Source organism: Ranitomeya imitator, chromosome 4 (genome assembly GCF_032444005.1).
Source record: "Ranitomeya imitator isolate aRanImi1 chromosome 4, aRanImi1.pri, whole genome shotgun sequence".
NCBI lineage: Eukaryota > Metazoa > Chordata > Amphibia > Anura > Dendrobatidae > Ranitomeya > Ranitomeya imitator.
The window spans coordinates 644944270-644964989 of NC_091285.1; the positions used below are offsets into that span (position 1 = coordinate 644944270).

At 45.9% G+C, this 20720-nt stretch overlaps 1 protein-coding gene across 2 annotated transcripts in view; it reads left to right on the top strand.

The window, feature by feature from the left end:
• The window catches only part of PEBP4 (phosphatidylethanolamine binding protein 4), a 118408-nt gene extending 100107 nt beyond the window's left edge, over positions 1–18301 (top strand). For both annotated transcript variants that reach the window (XM_069766955.1, XM_069766956.1), the window contains exons 5-7: positions 5090–5138; positions 9403–9519; positions 17997–18301. In XM_069766955.1, coding sequence (XP_069623056.1) covers positions 5090–5138; positions 9403–9519; positions 17997–18106 — 276 coding nt within the window. In that variant the 3' untranslated portion in view covers positions 18107–18301. The remainder of the gene's footprint in view (positions 1–5089; positions 5139–9402; positions 9520–17996) is intronic.
• The last annotated feature ends 2419 nt before the right edge of the window (positions 18302–20720 follow it).

A 20720-nucleotide genomic window follows, 5' to 3' on the forward strand; every position in this document is an offset into this window, starting at 1 on the left:
AGAGCTTCCCCAAGATCCAGCTCCTCATTATACCACTCTGCCCTATAGAGCTTACACTTTAATAACCCGGCCGAGCCAGCTGTGACTTGCGATTACGAGACAGCCGGATCCATTGTTACCTATAGACTGATCTCCGTCGCTAATATTAGAAAATGTTCAGGAACACGTCACCTGCCTGACACCTGAGCTGCAAACTTTATTTCATATACCCCACTGGTAAATTTAAAGGGAACCCGTCATGATGAAAGTGGTATCTGATCTGCGGGAGGAGACGATCAGATTGTTTTCCCAGAAAAATGTATATCAATCAGTACTTTATTCATTGATACATCTGGTGTTTATTTCACAGGAGTCCAGTGGGTGGGCCTACTAGTGATTGGCTGTTAATCACTAGTAGGACCGCCCTCTCGACTCTTACATAAAAACAGCAGGAACTTCAATAAATAATATATTATGCTGAATCTTTTCCAGCAAACCAATATATTATTCTGTTCATCTTCTCCTTCTTTACACCAGGCTGTCCATAGATCGGACTGCATGTACTGATTCCCTGTAACCACCTCATGACAATTTTTTTTTTCCTTGGTTTGACTAGGTTTTCCTTTTTAATGACTCTAGCATATATTAGCAGATTATGCATCTAACCCTGTTGGGGACTCACTATTTTTTTTGGTGCGTACCAACCACTGTATGCCAGGAACTCCCCCCTACATGACCTGCCATTTTGGCGGCTAACCATTACCATTTGGTTTTTGTCTTATTCCTCATTTTTCCAGCTTCCAACATATCAAGAACTGACAGTTCACTCGCTGCCTAAAGTATCTCAGCCCCGACAGGTGCCATTGTCAGAAGTAACCTCAACGGATCGGCGTCTAGGCAAAAAGATTCTGTTTTTTTCTATACGGGGTTACTGTACAAAGCCTACACTTCTCACAAGAGATATCACTTGGAGGTTAGCAAGGAATCCTTGGAGATTTCAACTCTTGGTGTTTCAGAAATGTGAAAATTCCACAAGGTTGGGTCGTTGTAAAGCCCCAGTTGGGAAGTGCCTAATAGGGCTGGAAACCCCTCTAGATTAGTAGGGTTTTCCTAACCAGGTATTTCTTTAATTTTGAGCACCGCTGCCTCCGTTTTAGCCATGGTTTTCAATATGGCAAATTTTTTCAATTCTGTCTGGAAGACTATAATATTCTCCGCGAGCCACCCGGTTCTTGCACACTTGTGTAACGTAGGCGCTGATGATCTCTCTAAGCCAGTGTTCCCCAACTCCGGTCCTCAAGAGCCACCAACAGGTCATGTTTTCAGGATTTCCTTAGTATTGCACAGGTGATGGAATTATCAACTGTGAAATACTAAGGAAATCCTGAAAGCATGACCTGTTGGTGGCTCTTTAGGACCGGACTTGGGGAACACTGATCTAAGCTTTGATGAAGGGGTGAATGCTTTTGATTCTTGCAGAGAACTGGAGAACATCAGGAGCACGTCATACTTTTGGAGAAGACTCCTTTTCTTTTTTTGTAATTTGTAGAAGAAAGAAAAATCTCAAGATTTCAATAGAGTACATTCACTCCCCGCAATCAGAGATTTTGAGAATATCGAAAAATTGAAACACAGTTCTTCTGTAGCTAAGATACTTTGTATCACTACATATATGGAGAACCTTCCTATGCCTTTATCAAGGGGCTTTCCTAGCAGCCCACCCACACTGCCAGTGTCAGGGATCCCCTGTGTGCGGCATCTTCTGCCCCCTCAGCTCGGCTCGCTCCCACACTTCTGTAACTCCTCTTCACTTCCTGAGTGATGCTGCTTGTTTTTTCTCCCTGCATTAAATACTTTCTATTCTCCAGTCGCCTTTTGCTTCTTACTTATACTTCTCATTTTTTACTTCCATCACTTTTTCACTGCTTCTTTTTTTTCTTGTTTTTTTTTCTCATTGCTTTAACAGCTCCACTAAATATAGCGTAGTAAAGCGATATATGTAGTTTATGTGTAGATGTTATACAAGCAATTTGTATGTTTGATGATTTAATGTTATGATAGATCAACTCCAGTGCTATCGGTCAATCCATAAAGTTAATAAACCTTAATATTTGAGAAAGTGAGATTGTATCTTTCTTAGGAGAATATCTGTGTGCAGACTTGTTGGGTAACTGTATGTGTACAGAATTAAGTAACAAAATGAAAAATGAAAAATTTCCATCTCAAATGTTTGTTTTCATCTATTAAAGAGAGAATAATATAAAAAAAAAAACTCAAAATGAACAAAAACATATCAGTGACCAATATAGATGGTCTTCTTTTGCAGAAGTCATAACCCTTCCATCCTTGAAGTCTGTCAATTTATTAATCTGTTGACTTTGAACTTTTTGGACCGCACTAGTTTTCCTTCTCTGTAGGTCTCCCGTTTAAGTTCTCAGTAGGGTTTAGGTCCAGTGAGGAAGGGGCCGTGTCAATATTCTTTCATCTTTAAGGCCTTTATTGACAGCCGAGGAGTGGAGACTTTGATGGAACATTGTCATAAAGAAAAAATCATGGTTTTCTCGAAGGATGAAGACTTTACTGTATTACAGCTGGAAGAAAGTGTCTAAAAATTGGAAGTAGGTTTGGGAGAGGATTTTGAGTCCATTTTCAACCCTAAAGGTCCAACTAGCTCATCTTTAATAATATCAGCCTATAGCGTTATCCCACCCGTCTAAGTGGAAGTAGCGGTCTCAGCCACTTACTCATACAGACATGGTCCCATCCATCTGGTCCGTCAAGAGTCACTCCCGTCTCGTCAGTCCATGAAACCATTGATACTTCTTGGCCCAGTCTTGAGGTTTCACCTTCTGTGTCTTGCTCAGTGGTGCTCGCATTTAAGCCTCCTCACCTCGACCGTGTCTCTGAGCACTGAACACCTTGCACTTCTGTCCTCCAGGGAGGTTGCAGTTCTGGAATATGGCGGCACTGGAGGATAATGGCTTCCTGGTCGCCTCACATTTGATTCTTCCCAGAGCTTTGTCAGTTAACATGTCTCTATTTTTCTCAATACGTTTTTTGTGACCCTGTTGACTAATCACGTGCCAATATCGTAGTGATTTCAACAGTGCCGCATCCCTCTGTAAGACTTCTAACAAATTTTGACTTTCTAGAGTCAGGTAAATCTCTATTTTTTGGGCCCGAGGAAAACAAATACACATCCCTGATCCGCTTCACCCACCTCATGTCCACATAACATAATAGCCGAGTACTGGAGCAATGCTATTCTATGAGCTTTACTGTACTAACCAGAGAAAGTCCTACCTATGTGGGTATTTGCTGCTGCTCTCCTTTTAAAGGACATTTACAGAAAATTCTTGTGTACGTTTTACACAATTTCTGTTGCAATCAATGGGCTGTCGGTGAAATGCATGGTGCTGAGGGCCTTGTAACTTTCATTTACTCTAGCTAAAAGATGAGGGTCCCAAATGGGAAAGCCCTCCTCTATGTATGAGCCCTTGTAGAACACCTGGTGTAGATCATTATTCTCGACTACTAATGGTATGGGCAGCACTGCAGCCTTGCAGCGCTGGGGTCCTGGGTTCAAATAACACCGAGGACAACGTCAGTAAGGAGTTTGTATGTTCTCCCCGTGTTTGCGTGGGTTTCCTCCAGGTTCTCCAGATTCCTCCCACGCACCAAAGACATCCTGATAGGGAATGTAGATTGTGAGCCCCAATGGGGACAGTTATGATGATGCCTGCAAAGCGCTGACAGATTATTGATGCTATATAAGTGAGTAAAATAAATAATTAGAGGGTCTGCATCCTGCAGCTCTGACCTGGCATAACATTACTTAATCTTCATTCGGTAAGTAGATCTTTAGACATTTAGTATGATATTTTGAGCATGGAGCAAACGAGTGGTAGGTGACTGCCTAGTGTGAAACCCTGCCACAAGCATGTGAAGATGTAAAGTGGATCTGTACGTGGTCAATGGGTCGCTTTAAATTCGGGCTTCCACAGACGAGCTTAGCACTAGCTACTCCATGTATCAGGTCCCAGGCGAACCCTGGCATTCATCTATTTAACCCTTGTCCAGGAAGGTGAACTTGCGCAGTTGTCCTGGGTTGAGTAAACTGAGTAGGTGCTGGCCAGTGGAACAGGCTGTCAGGAATGGTCAGTAAGGTATTCATACCTCCTGGCTAAGGGAGAAAATAATCAGGTGGAAGAATAGTCAGTAAATGAGCCAAGGTCTGAGACAGGAACGATCTCTTGGCCACAGAAGCTGTGAACGTGTGCGTTAACCAGGTAAAGCAGAACTTATAACTGGCAATGGGAGACGGACGCAGGGGTTTATATACTGGGCAACCCCAACCAAGGTTTACAGAAGGAGGTAACAACAACCAAATCAAGGATAACCCTCATGTTCCATGTTAAATAGCACTATTGTATTTTCGCCCCACATCGCCCATAACAAAGGTGCAGTACCGTCCCGCTACAGAAGTGGAAACAGAGGAGCGAGCATCGACATGGATGTTACAAGAAGTCATGTGTTTGATATTGTAAAGGACTGTGCCATACAGAATTGTAGTCTGTTAAAGCCACCTGTGACCCAGTAGGAAAACTTTGTCCAATCCTCTCATCCGGCTGAAGGAAGAACTCGTCCACCAATAAACCTCTTCATTAGTCCAGTCCATGTGAGGAAAGTGGCGCACATACTTACCTTGCTCTTATCTGTAGGAGTGTGAGACTGGATTTGGGAATATCGGTCAAAAACTGTGACTGATAAGCTATAATTCACTTGTTGCAATACTGATGTCCCGAAACATGGCTATCCGAAACCCAGATCCAAAGGCTCCGAAGAGTAACGTCAGCAAAATGTAGGCCTGGGCTATGGTGCTGCTTGCAGCCACACATGGTGGCCGAGCTATAGGCTGGTGTGTAGATGGATGTGACACAATGCTTCGACTATCACAGGGTGAGATGACATTAATCCTCTCGCCATTTACCGCTGCATGACAGACACCTCATAATTACATTTTTATTGTCCCCTGGTTCGGTCTTTGGGCCGCCTATTTTAAACCAACGTCAATGTATTCATCTCTCCATGTCTCCATTTTTTTATACAGGGTAGAGATCTTCTATCTGGAAAAGGTCCCAATGGAAGAGTAATAACAGGTAAATCTGTTTGTGAAAAAAAAGAACTTGATGGGATCAAAATGCAGGAAAATAAATCCACACGAGTGCAACAAGACAAGTGTGGAGCAAACAATAGATTCCAGCTCTCGTGTTTTAGGCCATGTTCACACGATCCTTTTTTTCTTGCGGAATTGCCGCGATTTTCCCGCTGCGGGTCCGCAGCTGTTTTCCATGCAGGGTACATTACATTGTACCCTATGGAAAACAGGAACTGCTGTGCCCACAATGCGGAAAATAAAAAAAAAAAACGCGCTGAATAGCTGCGGGAAAAAAGAAGTACCATGTCACTTCTTTTTTCGGAGCCGCAGCGGTTCTGCACCCATTGACCTCCATTGTGAGGTCAAACCCGCAGTAAAACCCGCAGATGAAAAAAATATCTGCGGGTTTTACTGCGGTTTGTGGTGCCGAACCGCTGCAGCAGGAAGTGCGGGGAAGCGGGCGGAAGTGCGTGGGCGGAGTGTGGCTGCCCCCCCGTGCTCCGATCCCGCCCCCCCGTGCTCCAATCCCACCGCCCCGTGCTCCGATGCCCCCTCCCCCAGTGCTCCGATGCCCCCCCCCGTGCCCTAATCTCCCCCCCTTATACTTACCCGGTGTCCGTCCGGCCGTCTTCTCCCTGGGCGCCGCCATCTTGCAAAATGGCGGGGGCATGCGCAGTGCGCCCGCCGAATCTGCCGGCCGGCAGATTCGTTCCAAAGTGCATTTTGATCACTGAGATATAACCTATCTCAGTGATCAAAATAAATAAAAATAGTAAATGACACCCCCCCCCCCCTTTGTCACCCCCATAGGTAGGGACAATAAAAAAAAATTAAGAATTTTTTTTTTTTTCCACTAAGGTTAGAATAGGGTTAGGGGTAGGGTTAGGGGTAGGGTTAGGGGTAAGGTTAGGGGTAGGGGTACGGTTAGAGGTAGGGTTAGGGTATTTTCAGCCATTTTAACTGCATAGAAAACTGCATAAAAAAAAGGATCAAAAAACACATCAAAAAAGGACCAAAAAAAGGACCTGCGTTTTCTGCCAAGAGCTGCAGTTTTTTAAAAAACAGTCCTGAAAAAAAAAGGATGGAAATCAGGAACGTGTGAACATACCCTTAGAGTTGGCCAGCACTTCTGTTTTGTGACTCTCTTGCTCTCCACTGATGATCTGGAGGCACCTAAACCCAATCTGTGCTTGGTGGCCTTCACTTTGTGAAGAATTAACTTTATTTTCTGATTTCATAGTATTCTATGGTCTCCTGAAACTGACATCTTTATTACATAATATGGTATAAAACATGTAATTATCTCTTTGCTTCTGCTGGAGCAGCGATCAATTAGGCAGAGAAGAGAAGAGAGTGAGGCTTGGGATAAGGGAGGACTTGTTAGTTTCACATTAAATGCAAATGATTTATTATTATAAATTATTTATTATATATATATACCGTATATCTTAATATTGCCGTCTGATTCAAGTTTCAGGTTTTACTCATGGGAGTGTCCCTCTCAGTAATGTAGGCTGGATGTGAGATCTGAGTATATCCAGGGTGATGCGGTCTTCATTGGCTTATATATCAGCACAGCTGCTATCCTGCACTTATTTCCTTGTGCTTTCCTACTTAGGTGTAGCCTGTTTTCTCTGTCCTCCCCGAGACTAAGGGCTCCTTTCCACTTGCCAGGAAAAAAACGGTCCGATTTACGGACCGAAAAAAACTATGTAACGTATGCGATTGTCATGCGACTTTTTTTTTATCGCAACATCCATATGACATCCGTATTGCTGTCTGATTTTAACACACCGCTGTCCTTTGAAAAGCCGGTAATTCAGCGCAGTGTACAGTAAAATCACACTGACAGGTTAGATTAGAGTAGATGTATACACATAGAATAGGTATATATACAAATATATATGTCAGGGAGACACCTATATATATATATATTTAATGCAGCGCTAGATAGCAGAAAAGCCGGTAATTCAATTGCCGGCATTTGCTATCTCCTTCACAAACCTGACATGATATGAGACATGGTTTACATACAGTAAACCATCTCATATCCCCTTTTTTTGCATATTCCACACTACTAATGTTAGTAGTGTGTGTGTGCAAAATTTGGGCGCTGTAGCTATTAAATTTAAGGGTTAATCGTCGAAAAAATTGGCGTGGGCTCCCGCGCAATTTTCTTCGCCAGAATGGTAAGTCAGTGTCTGAGGGCAGATATTAATAGCCTGGAGAGGGTCCAAGGTTATTGCCCCCCCCCGGCTAAAAACATCCGCCCCCAGCCACCCCAGAAAAGGCACATCTGGAAGATGCGCCTATTCTGGCACTTGGCCACTCTCTTCCCATTCCCGTGTAGCGGTGGGATATGGGGTAATGAAGGGTTAATGTCACCTTGCTATTGTAAGGTGACATTAAGCAAGATTAATAATGGAGAGGCGTCAATTATGACACCTATCCATTATTAATACAATAGTATGTAATGGTTAAAAAACACACACACATTATTACAAAGTCTTTTAATGAAATAAAGACACAGGTTGTTGGAATATTTTATTATACTGGTAATCCACCTGAAGACCCTCGTTCTGTAAAAAAGGTAAAATAAAAAAACAACAATATCCCATACCTTCCGATGATCAGTCTCGTCCCACGCTGTAAATCCATCTGAAGGGGTTAACTAATTTTACAAGCAGAAGCTCTGCTAATGCAGCTGTGCTCCTGCCTGTAAAACCCCAGGGAATGAATGGAATGTAGGTCAATGACCTGTAGTTACCTTCAGTCATGGTGATGCGCCCTCTGCTGGATGTCCTCATATGAACTCGAGCCTGGGAACTTTTCAGAATATTTTCCCAGGGTTTGTGAAGGAGATAGCAAAAGCCGGCAATTGAATTACCGGCTTTTCTGCTATCCAGCGCTGCATTAAATATAAATATATATATATATATATATATATATAGGTGTCTCCCTGACATATATATATGTATATATACATATTTCATGTGTATATATCTACTCTAATCTAACCTGTCAGTGTGATTTTACTGTACACTGCGCTGAATTGCTGGCTTTTCAAAGGACACCGGTGCGTAAAAATCGGACAGCACTCACATGGTGCGAGTGCTGTGCGTTTTTTTTTGTTGCACCCATTGACTTGCATTGGCGAGTCTCGTCCGAGAATCGCAGCAATACGCAGCATGCTGCGATTTTTTTCTCAGTCCGATTTCAGCTGAGAAAAAAATCGCAAATGAAAAGACACCTATTGACTAACATTGGTCCGAGTGCAATCCGATTTTTTATCAGATTGCACTCGTCCGTTTTCCTCGCAAGTGGAAAGGAGCCCTAAAGATTTTGGTGAGCGAGTATACTGGTAGCTTGGGTTTTCCTGAGCATGCTCGGGTGACCTCCGAGTGTTTGTTATTGCTCGGAGATTTAGTTTTCATCACCTCAGTTGCATGATTTACGGCATCCAGATACGCTGAATACATGTGAGGAATGCCTGTTTGTTAGGGAATTCCCACATGTATTCAGCCTGTCCAGCAGTCGTAAATCATGCTGTTGAGGCGATGAAAACTATATCTCCGAGCAATAACAAATACTCAGAGATCACCCGAGCGTGCTCAGGAAAATCCGAGCAACGAGTACACTCGCTCATCACTACTAAAGATACTTTCCTCTCTCCATTCATGGTATCTGAGTACAATTCCCTCCCTGCTGTTATCTGTAAGGTCCAAGCACGGACTGGCCGCGAGTCTCCTTACTCAAACTCAGCATCCTCACAGGCATATAGGAGGCTGCCGAGTATCTGCGGACAGTCCATGCTTTGCGGGCCGAGTTTCACAGATGTCTATGGGAGCCCTAACACTAAGAGAAGGGGGAACGACAGAGTGAGAGAGGGCTCCCACGGATTTTGTAACATTTTTGCACAGAATCTATCTAGATAAAGCATTTACAGATTCTCTGTAGCATCAAGGTGGTGGAATATTTTAATATTTTATTTCTATTAAGAAAATGTCTTAATTTTGCATTTAGGAAGTAAATAAATAATAAAATGTATTTGCAAAGTTGCCCAAAGCCTTTAGGATGAGCGATCATACTCGGTACATTTCCCTCGCACAGGTCTATCAATGGGGCTCGAGAACCTGGAATCACACAGGAGTCTATAGTATATGGCAAGCGAGGATTCGGTCTCCAGATTTTGGGGGATCCCATGTTTGTCTATGATATGATGATTAGACCGAATTCTTCCTTAAACCACTTTTTTTTCTAATCAGTCTACAAAGGCCCCACTCCCCCTGCGAACACCGGATACCACAGGTATCAATTCCGTCTGTACCTGCAGCCTCCAGGTTCTTTCCCTTCTCTCCCATCCTCTGAAGAGAAATCTCGAGGTACGTTCTCTCCTCAGTGCCTAAATCAAAATGAAAAGGTTATTTTCTGCATTCATAGTGCCCGTACTTCTTATAGACATATTGCCTATTATTTTCGGATATCCACTAGCCCCGGTTTCCAGTAATCTTGCTATCAAATGGATAGATAGTAGTGATGAGCGAATGTCCTTGGATAAGGTGTTATCTGAGCATGCTTGGGTGCTAACCGAGTGCCTGTGGCGTGCTCGAATAATATGCTCCATTCCCAGCTGCTGCTTGTCTCGCGGCTGTTCGACAGACACAACACATGGAGGGACAATCTAAAAAACAGGCAATCCCTGCTTGTCTAGTGGCTGTCGAACAGCAGTGAGACAAGCCGGCTCTGGGATTTCAGCATATTTTCCTAGTGCGCCGAATATACTTGGTTTGCACTCATGCATGCTCAGATAACACCTCTGCCCAGCACGTGTGCTCATCACTAAGAGATAGATAGATATAGAGCTCAAAATGTTAGATAGGATGGAAAAAGGGGGATACCAGAACTCCATACCCGATCCACTTCATTAAGAGAGTACTAGGCAAAAAATGGAATTATGGGTGAATGTTTGCATCCGTGTTCCAAAGAAAGTTGTTGCACATCGGTTGCAGAATAAAGCGGTGATGGAGCAGTTATGTTCAGGACAATCGGAGGGTCTTGAAGGGACAAAACATTTCAGGCTTTAATAACGCCCACCGGTGCGCCGACCCATTAATCTCTTGTACTCCTGCCATAATATTAATTGAATTTCTTGGAAAAAAATGCAAGGATGGCAAAAAAAGTGTAATATCCCCACCAAACTATGTCTCTCCCATCCGAGGAAACATTGTTAACCCTTCCCTACTTCTGTACTACACTGAAAATGAATACAAAACAATAAAACCCAAAATAGTGCAACGTCCCTCCCCTCCCCCTCTTGAATGTCCAAACCACCTCTTTAAAAGAAATCTCCACTTAAAGGTACTGATATACCTTAGCTGTCGGCCGTATAGTTGTTCAGCTGACCGCAATCTTTCTTGACTCCCTCATACATATGAGAGTTCAGGTGTTCTCTATGGGAAGAGAGGATTGAGCAGCTGCTGGACAATCTTTTTCCCCCCTGAGATCAGAGGCGTAGCTAGAGTTCTCATCTAGGGGGGGGGGGGTTGGGGGGGGCGAAGCTTCTGAGTGGGCCCCTAACCAAGTAACCTTGATTACAACTCTGTGACACGCCCTAATAATGGAGGAGAACCTCAGCAGAAGACCGCGCTATTACTGGAGATAATCTATATATAAAGACCAACATGGATATTACCGCCATATGGTCAGTGGTAGATACCAGCCCTACAGAACATATAAGAGATCACTGCACAGTTACAGATAATGACTTACTGCTGACGTCCTTTCTGATGGAATCATTCATTTTTCCCATCTTTTCCATCTGGCCCAGAATGACATGACAACTTCTGCCAGCAACGACTCACCTGCAGAGAATACAACAAACACACATTTCACTTCTCATATTCCAGTCCCATCACCATCTATTCCCAACCTGCACAAACTCCTCATCCTGCCGATATCCCAATACTCCTCATCCTCCCGATATCCCGTATGTGTCCCTATTACTGCACCTGATACCCCAATACTGAGCCGTTGCTTCCATATGTGTCCCTATTACTGCCCCTGATACCCCAATACTGAGCCGCTGCTGCCGTATGTCCCTATTACTGCCCCTGATATCACAATACTGAGCCGCTGCTGCCGTATGTCCCTATTACTGCCCCTGATACCCCAATACTGAGCCGCTGCTGCCGTATGTTTCCCTATTACTGCACCTGATACCCCAATACTGAGCCGCTGCTGCCGTATGTGTCCCTATTACTGCCCCTGATACCCCAATACTGAGCCGCTGCTGCCGTATGTGTCCCTATTACTGCATCTGATACCCCAATACTGAGCCGCTGCTGCCGTATGGGTCCCTATTACTGTCCGATACCCCAATACTGAGCCGCTGCTGCCGTATGTGTCCCTATTACTGCCCCTGATACCCCAATACTGAGCCGCTGCTGCCGTATGTGTCCTTATTACTGCACCTGCTGTGTGGTTCTCTATGCCTTCTAAATTCTAAAGCAACTCTCTACAATATAGTAATTCCGGGTGCAAGTGCCCTAGAAAATAGTGCCCATATTTTGCCCCTCGAAAGTAATATTGCCCTGTGTGCCCCTTTGATAGCCACAGTAACCTGAGTTCCCCTATAACAATAAGTGCCCACTTTACATTTAATAATGTCCCGAGTCTCCCCCCTGTACAGCTCCCCTATACACAGTATGATGCCCTCTTATTTATTATTATTATTTATTGTTATAGCGCCATTTATTCCATGGCGCTTTACATGTGAGGAGGGGTATACATAATAAAAACAAGTACAATAATCTTAAAACAATACAAGTCATAACTGGTACAGGAGGAGTGAGGACCCTGCCCGCGAAGGCTCACAATCTACAAGGGATGGGTGAGGATACAGTAGGTGAGGATAGAGCTGGTCATGCAGCGGTTTGGTCGATCGGTGGTTACTGCAGGTTGTAGGCTTGTCGGAAGAGGTGGGTCTTCAGGTTCTTTTATACACAGTATAATGCCCCCTCACTGTATACTACCACCCACACAGTATACTGACTCCCCAGTAGCCCTCAAACTGTTTGATGGCTCCAACAATGTATAATGACCCCCCACACTGTAATCTCGATACTGTATGATGGCCCCCTAGATAGCCTCCATATACAGTAGCATAATGCACCAAATAGTCCACAATATAATATAATGCACTCCCCATAGGCAGACTTTATAGCATAAGGCAGCTCTATAGCATAAGGCAGCCCCCATAGGCAGACACTGTAATAAGGCAGCACCCCCATATAGGCAGACCCTGTAATAAGGCAGTACCCCCCATAGGCAGACTCTGTAATAAGGCAGCCCCATAGTCAGACCCTGTAATAAGGCACCACCCCCATAGTCAGACCCTGTAATAAGGCAGACACTAATAAGGCAGTACCCCCCATAGGCAGACCCTGTAATAAGGCAGTACCCCCCATAGGCAGACCCTGTAATAAGGCAGCCCCCATAGGCAGACCCTGTAATAAGGCAGTACCCCCCATAGGCAGACACTGTAATAAGGCAGCACCCCCATAGTCAGATGCTGTAATGAGGCAGCACCCCCAAAGTCAGACCCTGTAATAAGGCAGCCCCTATAGTCAGACCCTGCAATAAGGCAGCCCCTATAGTCAGACCCTGCAATAAGGCAGCCCCCATAGGCAGACCCTGTAATATGGTGGTACCCCCCATAGGCAGACACTGTAATAAGACAGCACCCCCATAGTCAGACCCTGTAATAAGGCAGCCCCCATAGTCAGACCCTGTAATAAGGCAGCACCCCAATAGTCAGACCCTGTAATAAGGCAGCCCCCATAGGCAGACCCTGTAATAAGGCAGTACCCCTATAGGCAGACACTGTAATAAGGCAGCACTCCCATAGTCAGACTGTAATGAGGCAGCACCCCCATAGGCAGACCCTGTAATAAGGCAGCCCCCATAGGCAGACCCTGTAATAAGGCAGTACCCCCATAGGCAGACCCTGTAATAAGGCAGCCCCCATAGGCAGACCCTGTAATAAGGCAGTACCCCCCATAGGCAGACACTGTAATAAGGCAGCACCCCCATAGTCAGATGCTGTAATGAGGCAGCACCCCCATAGTCAGACCCTGTAATAAGGCAGCCCCCTTAGTCAGACCCTGTAATAAGGCAGCACCCCCATAGTCAGACCCTGTAATAAGGCAGCCCCATAGGCAGGCCCTGTAATAAGGCAGTACCCCCCCATAGGCAGACCCTGTAATAAGCCAGTACCCCCCATAGGCCGACACTGTAATAAGGCAGCACCCCATAGGCAGACCCTGTAGTATAAGGCAGCACCCCCATAGGCAGACCCTGTAATAAGCCAGCACCCCTGTAGTCAGACCCTGCAATAAGGCAGCCCCTATAGTCAGACCCTGCAATAAGGCAGCCCCCATAGGCAGACCCTGTAATATGGTGGTACCCCCCATAGGCAGACACTGTAATAAGACAGCACCCCCATAGTCAGACCCTGTAATAAGGCAGCCCCCATAGTCAGACCCTGTAATAAGGCAGCACCCCCATAGTCAGACCCTGTAATAAGGCAGCCCCCATAGGCAGACCCTGTAATAAGGCAGTACCCCTATAGGCAGACACTGTAATAAGGCAGCACTCCCATAGTCAGACTGTAATGAGGCAGCACCCCCATAGGCAGACCCTGTAATAAGGCAGCCCCCATAGGCAGACCCTGTAATAAGGCAGTACCCCCATAGGCAGACACTGTAATTATTATTATTATACATTTTTATAGCGCCATTTATTCCATGGCGCTTTACATGTGAATACGGGGCAAATATAGACAAATACATTAAACATGAGCAAATAACAAGGCATACGGGTACATAAGGAGGGAGGACCCTGCCCGCGAGGGCTCACAGTCTGCAGGGGATGGGTGATGAAACATTAGGAGAGGGTAGGGCAGGTTGTGCGGCGGTTCAGTAACTTCAGGATCGCTGCAGGCTGTAGGCTTGTCGGAAGAGGTGAGTCTTCAGGTCCTTTTTGAAGGTTTCTATGGTTGGCGAGATAAAAGACACAGTACGCACCTAATATACCCCAGTATTTGGTCTTGTTATCCCTGGTGGGCTTCTAAGTTATAATTTAAAATTTCTGGACCCCATACAAATATTATTCCTGCGGTTTGTTTTTATTCATATATATATTCATATTTTTTTTTAAAAATAATATAGATTATTGTATGTATTGCCAAATATATGTAATAAAGGCATATTAACGAGATTATTACTGTGGTACCCTCTGGTGATTTCTTATCCTGTGGTGGACAGGTGGTTTGGTATGGTTGGCGAGAGTCTGATGTGTTGGGGTAGAGCGTTCCAGAGTATGGGGGAAACACGGGAGAAGTCTTGGATGCGGTTGTGGGAAGAAGAGATGAGAGGGGAGTAGAGAAGGAGATCTTGAGAGGATCGGAGGTTGCGTGTAGGTGGGTACCGGGAGACCATGTCACAGATGTATGGAGGAGACAGGTTGTTGATGGCTTTGTAAAGCTCTGTAATAAGGCAGCACCCCCATAGTCAGACCCTGTAATAAGGCAGCACCCCCATAGTCAGACCCTGTAATAAGGCAGCACCCCCATAGTCAGTCCCTGTAATAAGGCAGCACCCCCATAGTCAGACCATGTAAAAAGGCAGCCCCTGTAATAAGGCAGCACCCCCATAGTCAGACCCTGTAAAAAGGCAGCCCCTGTAATAAGGCAGCACCCCCATAGTCAGACCCTGTAAAAAGGCAGCCCCTGTAATAAGGCAGCACCCCCATAGTCAGACCCTCTAATGAGGCAGCACCCATAGGCAGACCCTGTAATAAGGCAGTACCCCCATAGGCAGACAATGTAATAAGGCAGCACCCCATAGGCAGACTCTGTAGCATAAGGCAGCACCCCCATAGGCAGACCCTGTAATAAGGCAGCACCCCTGTAGTCAGACCCTGTAATAAGGCAGCCCCATAGGCAGACCCTGTAATAAGGCAGCCCCCATGAGCAGACCCTGTAATAAGGCAGTACTCCCCATAGGCAGACCCTGTAATAAGGCAGCACCCCCATAGTCAGACCCTGTAATGAGGCAGAACCCCCATAGTCAGACCCTGTAATAAGGCAGCCCCCATAGTCAGACCCTGTAATAAGGCAGCACCTCCATAGGCAGACCCTGTAAAAAGGCAGCCCCCTATAGGCAGACCCTGTAATAAGGCAGCACCCCCATAGTCAGACGCTGTAATAAGGCAGCACCCCTTGTAGGCAGACCCTGGAATAAGGCAGCCCCCCATAGTCAGACCCTGTAAGAAGGCAGCCCCTGTAATAAGGCAGCACCCCCATAGTCAGACCCTGTAAAAAGGCAGCCCCTGTAATAAGGCAGCACCCCCATAGTCAGACCCTCTAATGAGGCAGCACCCATAGGCAGACCCTGTAATAAGGCAGTACCCCCATAGGCAGACAATGTAATAAGGCAGCACCCCATAGGCAGACTCTGTAGCATAAGGCAGCACCCCCATAGGCAGACCCTGTAATAAGGCAGCACCCCTGTAGTCAGACCCTGTAATAAGGCAGCCCCATAGGCAGACCCTGTAATAAGGCAGCCCCCATGAGCAGACCCTGTAATAAGGCAGTACTCCCCATAGGCAGACCCTGTAATAAGGCAGCACCCCCATAGTCAGACCCTGTAATGAGGCAGAACCCCCATAGTCAGACCCTGTAATAAGGCAGCCCCCATACTCAGACCCTGTAATAAGGCAGCACCTCCATAGGCAGACCCTGTAAAAAGGCAGCCCCCTATAGGCAGACCCTGTAATAAGGCAGCACCCCCATAGTCAGACGCTGTAATAAGGCAGCACCCCTTGTAGGCAGACCCTGGAATAAGGCAGCCCCCCATAGTCAGACCCTGTAAGAAGGCAGCACCCCTATAGGCAGACCCTGTAAGAAGGCAGCACCCCTATAGGCAGACCCTGTAATAAGGCAGCCCCCCATAGGCAGACCCTGTAATAAGGCAGCCCCCCCATAGGCAGACCCTGTAAGAAGGCAGCACCCCTATAGGCAGACCCTGTAATAAGGCAGCACCCCTATAGGCAGACCCTGTAATAAGGCAGCACCCCCATAGTCAGACCCTGTAATAAGGCAGCAGCACCCATTAAAAAATATATACATACTCACCTCTCTTCATCCTGGTTCCTGCGCTGCTCCCGCTGATCTCCTGACAGCGGGTGTCGGGCAGTGACGTCATCGCGCCCGCTGTTAGTGTTGGCGACGTTAGACGCCGACACTAACAGGGGCATGATGGGAGAAGGAGCGCTGCGCTCCTTCTCCCATTTATTGTGATCAGCTGTATCGGCTAAATGCCAATACAACTGATCTACCGATGACGGTGGGGGGCCCACTGCTGGAACCGGGCCCCCCTGCCTGCTCAGGGGCCCCATAGCGGCAGAGCAGGGAGATCGATTCTCCTTGCTCTGCTGCAGAATGTAACTCAGAGCACCGGGGCGCCCGCACCCTCTGCCCCCCCCGGTAGCTACGCTACTGCCTGAGATAATATGTCTTGCATGCCCCGGTATACCCAGCAGACTTGCCAGGGTTGTCCAAGTGTAATTCTAAAGCATATGGGGATCTTGGACTTGGTGCACAAGTCTGAAGTCACTTGCCAACTAGACGTGCACTGCCTCGCTCAATACAAGTGAATTGAGTCAGATCGGACACGTCTAGTCGGAATGTGGCTGGAAGAATGCAATTCACTTTCAGTCACTTGACTGCCCCGGTCCCAGCGCCGGCAATGAAGACTTGTATGCCCAAACTTCAGGTTTGTACCCCAAGGCCAGACAACCCCTTTGATGACTGAAGTGGCAATAACTCCATCCAAGCTCCAATCACTGGAGGTGGAGTTATGGAAACGGTCAAGAGAAGCTGAACTACGCTGCTTCCATAACTCCTACAGAACTGAATGGGGATTATGGAAACAAAGCAGCGCTCTGTATTGTACTGTGTTTCATTCATTTCTACTGGCGTTATAGACACGGAGTGGCATGACCGCTCTCGGCTGTTTCCTTAGCTCCACCTCAAGTAGTCGGAGCCTGGATGGAGTTATTCCTATCTCAGTCAAGAAGGGCTTAGATGGGAATAATCCTTTTAGTCTCATACAATAGGGTATGTGGCATCCACAGCCCTTCACCAGTGATGCAAGGAATGATGGGAGCAGGGGTTGGGCTGACAACAGGAGGGATGTTTCGTAGTCAGTTTCTTGTTTCCTTGTGCGTGCGCTGTAAGTTGCCCTTCTGAGTACACATGCTTCACCGTGCTGCTCCATTTATGCCTCCCATCGACACTGTACCCCCGAACACTTCCAGGTGTACAGTGTTGAGGGGCCACGCACGTGCAGTAATAGTGTGAGTGTTTCCATGAGAAAATCACACAAGACGCTGAATGTAACCTCGCTGGTACGAGATTTGGCAAAGTATGGACGTGAATCTTCCAGGCTCATTGCCGTGTGGCGGACAAGGTGGCATGTGACAGCTTCAGGCGCTTTATAGAGCACAATAATAAAAATTATGACCCCGATTCATCATTTACTTTCTAGTGGTATTCGCTGACATTTATTGCGCCAAATTTATCAAAATGGCACACGTGGCTCATAAATTTAGTACAAAGTCAAATATTGTATTTTTCCTGTCGCTTATCATTTCAGCAACTTTTTAAAATGTCGCGAAAAGATGAGTCCTACGATTAAGGTGCAGAAAATGACTCCAGTGACAGCCGTATGCCTTATTGAGCTGTAGGAGACGGCCCGTTTCATGAGGCCATGATAATATTATTAATCTTCTGTTGCAGGTAACTTTGACCCTGATGAATTCGCATCGCTCTTCAGCTTGGGTAGACCAGTGGCCACCACTCAATTTACGGCCCAGAATTCCCAACAAAAGGATACCGTGTCCTTCTGAAAAGTTCAGGTCACCCTGTAACACCCTACTGCTCACCTCGCCCCGCAAAGCTACGTCAGTATGTCGTCAGATCGATGAACTCGCATTGTGCCGCAGCAGAAGAGATTACCGTCCTTGGTCAATGATTCATTTTATTCTGGTCTATTCATTTCCAGCAGAAGGTCTCTAATAAATGGAATGGATGTCTTCAGTCTTTTTTCTTATAGTTTTGTTTCTTTTATTAAACGTTTAGAATTAAAATCGGATATTCACATCAGCCAACGTTATGGCATAGAGCTATGATGTGGCATACCATTCTGAATGGTGGGGGTCTGACACCTGAGACCCCCTCCATTCCTGTGGTGTCCTGCTTAGTGGCACTGCTGGTGAACCGCTGTGCAGAGTTGCAGGACAGCTCCGATCAAGGATAGTGGGAAAGTCGCAGTTCCCTGCCCAGCAATTGGCCTAGACCAGGGGGTGGGCAATTAACTTTCCCGAGGGGACACATGAGAGACCGTGTCTGTTGTGAAGCGATGAACCAATAGAATTAAATTAATTCTGCTCAGTATTAAAATAATTCTTAAAATTAATATGTTCTCATAAAGGGATCTTGTCACTGGATTTTTACCCAATTATAACCTACGGCCACCACCTTTTAGCCCCATGTAACATCATTCTATAATGCTATACATATGACTCCAATGTGCTCTGCAAGGCAAAAAAAGACCTTTTATTATACTTACCTGCGGTCCGGTCCGATGGGCATCGTTGTGTTGGTCCGGTGCCTCCTCTCTTCTTGTGATGCCGTCCTTCTTGCTTTGTGTGGATGACGCGTCCCTCTTCGGGCTTCTGCGCAGGCATACCGCAAATTACTGTTCTGTGCATGCGCTGGGAAAGGCCAGAGAGTGCAGGCGCTCGCACATTACAGCACTTTGCTCTGCCGAGGCGGGGTAGAGAGAAGTACGCCTGCGCAGGAGTGCGGATGGTGACATTGTGTGGATGATGTAGGGACGTGTCATCCACACGAAGGAGGACGGCATCGCAAGAATGGACAGGCGCTGGATGAAGAAAAGCGACGCCGACCGGACCGTGCCGCAGGTGAGTATAATAAAAGGTCTTGCTGTTACATGGTACTGAAAGGTGTTGCCGTAGGTTATATCGTAAAAAACTTGTGACAGATTCCCTTTAGTATGCAGACACCGTCCATATACAATATGAGACTCCACACAGCCCCTATATAATATATGAGCCCCTACATAGCCCCTTATATACAGTATGAGACCAACAAAGCCCACTATATACAGTGGGAGACCCCCACATAACTTACTGTATACAGTAAGACCCCACATAGTCTCTTATGTACAGTATGAAAACCTCACATAGCCTCTGTATATACAATATGATACCACACACAGCCCCTATATACAATATGAGCCCCTACATAGCCCCTTATATACAGTATGAGACCCAACAAAGCCCACCATATACAGTGGGAGACCCCCACATAGCTTACTATATACAATGAGACCCCACGTAACCTCTTATATACAGTATGAGACCCTCACATAGCCTCTGTGTATACAATATGAGACCCCACACAACCAGTTTGAGCCCCTATATGCAATATGAGCTCCTACATAGCCCCCTACATGCAGTATGATAGCCCACTATATACAGTGGGAGATCCCCACATAACCTATATACAGAAAGAGCACACTATATACAGTGAGAGCCCACATAGCCTCTTACATACAGTGTGAGAACCCCACATAGCCTCTATATATACAATATGAGCCCTCATATTGCCCCCTCAATACAGTATGAGCCCTCACATAGCTCCATAAATACAGTGTGAGACCCCCACATAGCCCTCTGAGGATGCAGGTAGCTGTGATATCAGGACGCAGTGATTGGCGAGGGCATGGTGCGGCCCGTAGGCCACTGTTTCCAGCCCTTCAGTTTGTTTCAGTCCACAGGCGGAACTGGAACAGCCAAAGGATGTGGCTTGCGGGCCGCACTTTGCTTTGAAAAGCAAGAATCAAGCAAAAGCAATAACTTGCATGAAGTTTCTTAAGGCTGTATCACACATTCTTTTCATAGTAGTTAAAACGTTCGTATTTCAAGCCGAAGACACTTCTGGAAACTCTCCTTTTCTCTACAGTTTTCTAAACTTGAAGGGTCACCGACTAGTTGTCCAGGCGTCTTCTTGGAGTCTTTTTAGGCTTTTCGATGACTTCTATTGTAATATATTGAGTATCTTCTTGGTGGAAAATGCCGGAAGAATGAACATGTCACTTCTTTTAACATTGGAGTCTTTGAAAACCTGAAGCGTTTAGAAGCCAGAGCATCTGAACAGCAACTTATTTTCACATACAAAGTAATAGGATCATTCTTTGGATCATTTTGTTAGAGCTTTTTCCAACATTTTTTTTAGCAGAGCGGCTCAACAGACAGCAGAAAAAGATGCAGTAAGAACATACCCTAACAATAAAAGCTATTGTAGGTAACAAAATGCATTGGACAACCAACTCCATGAGTGATAGGAAAACCATTTACATTGTCTGTGCGCAGTCTATGCTTCAAAGACAAAGAAAGTGATGACCAACTCGACTATCTGTTTTTGGTGACCCTTGAA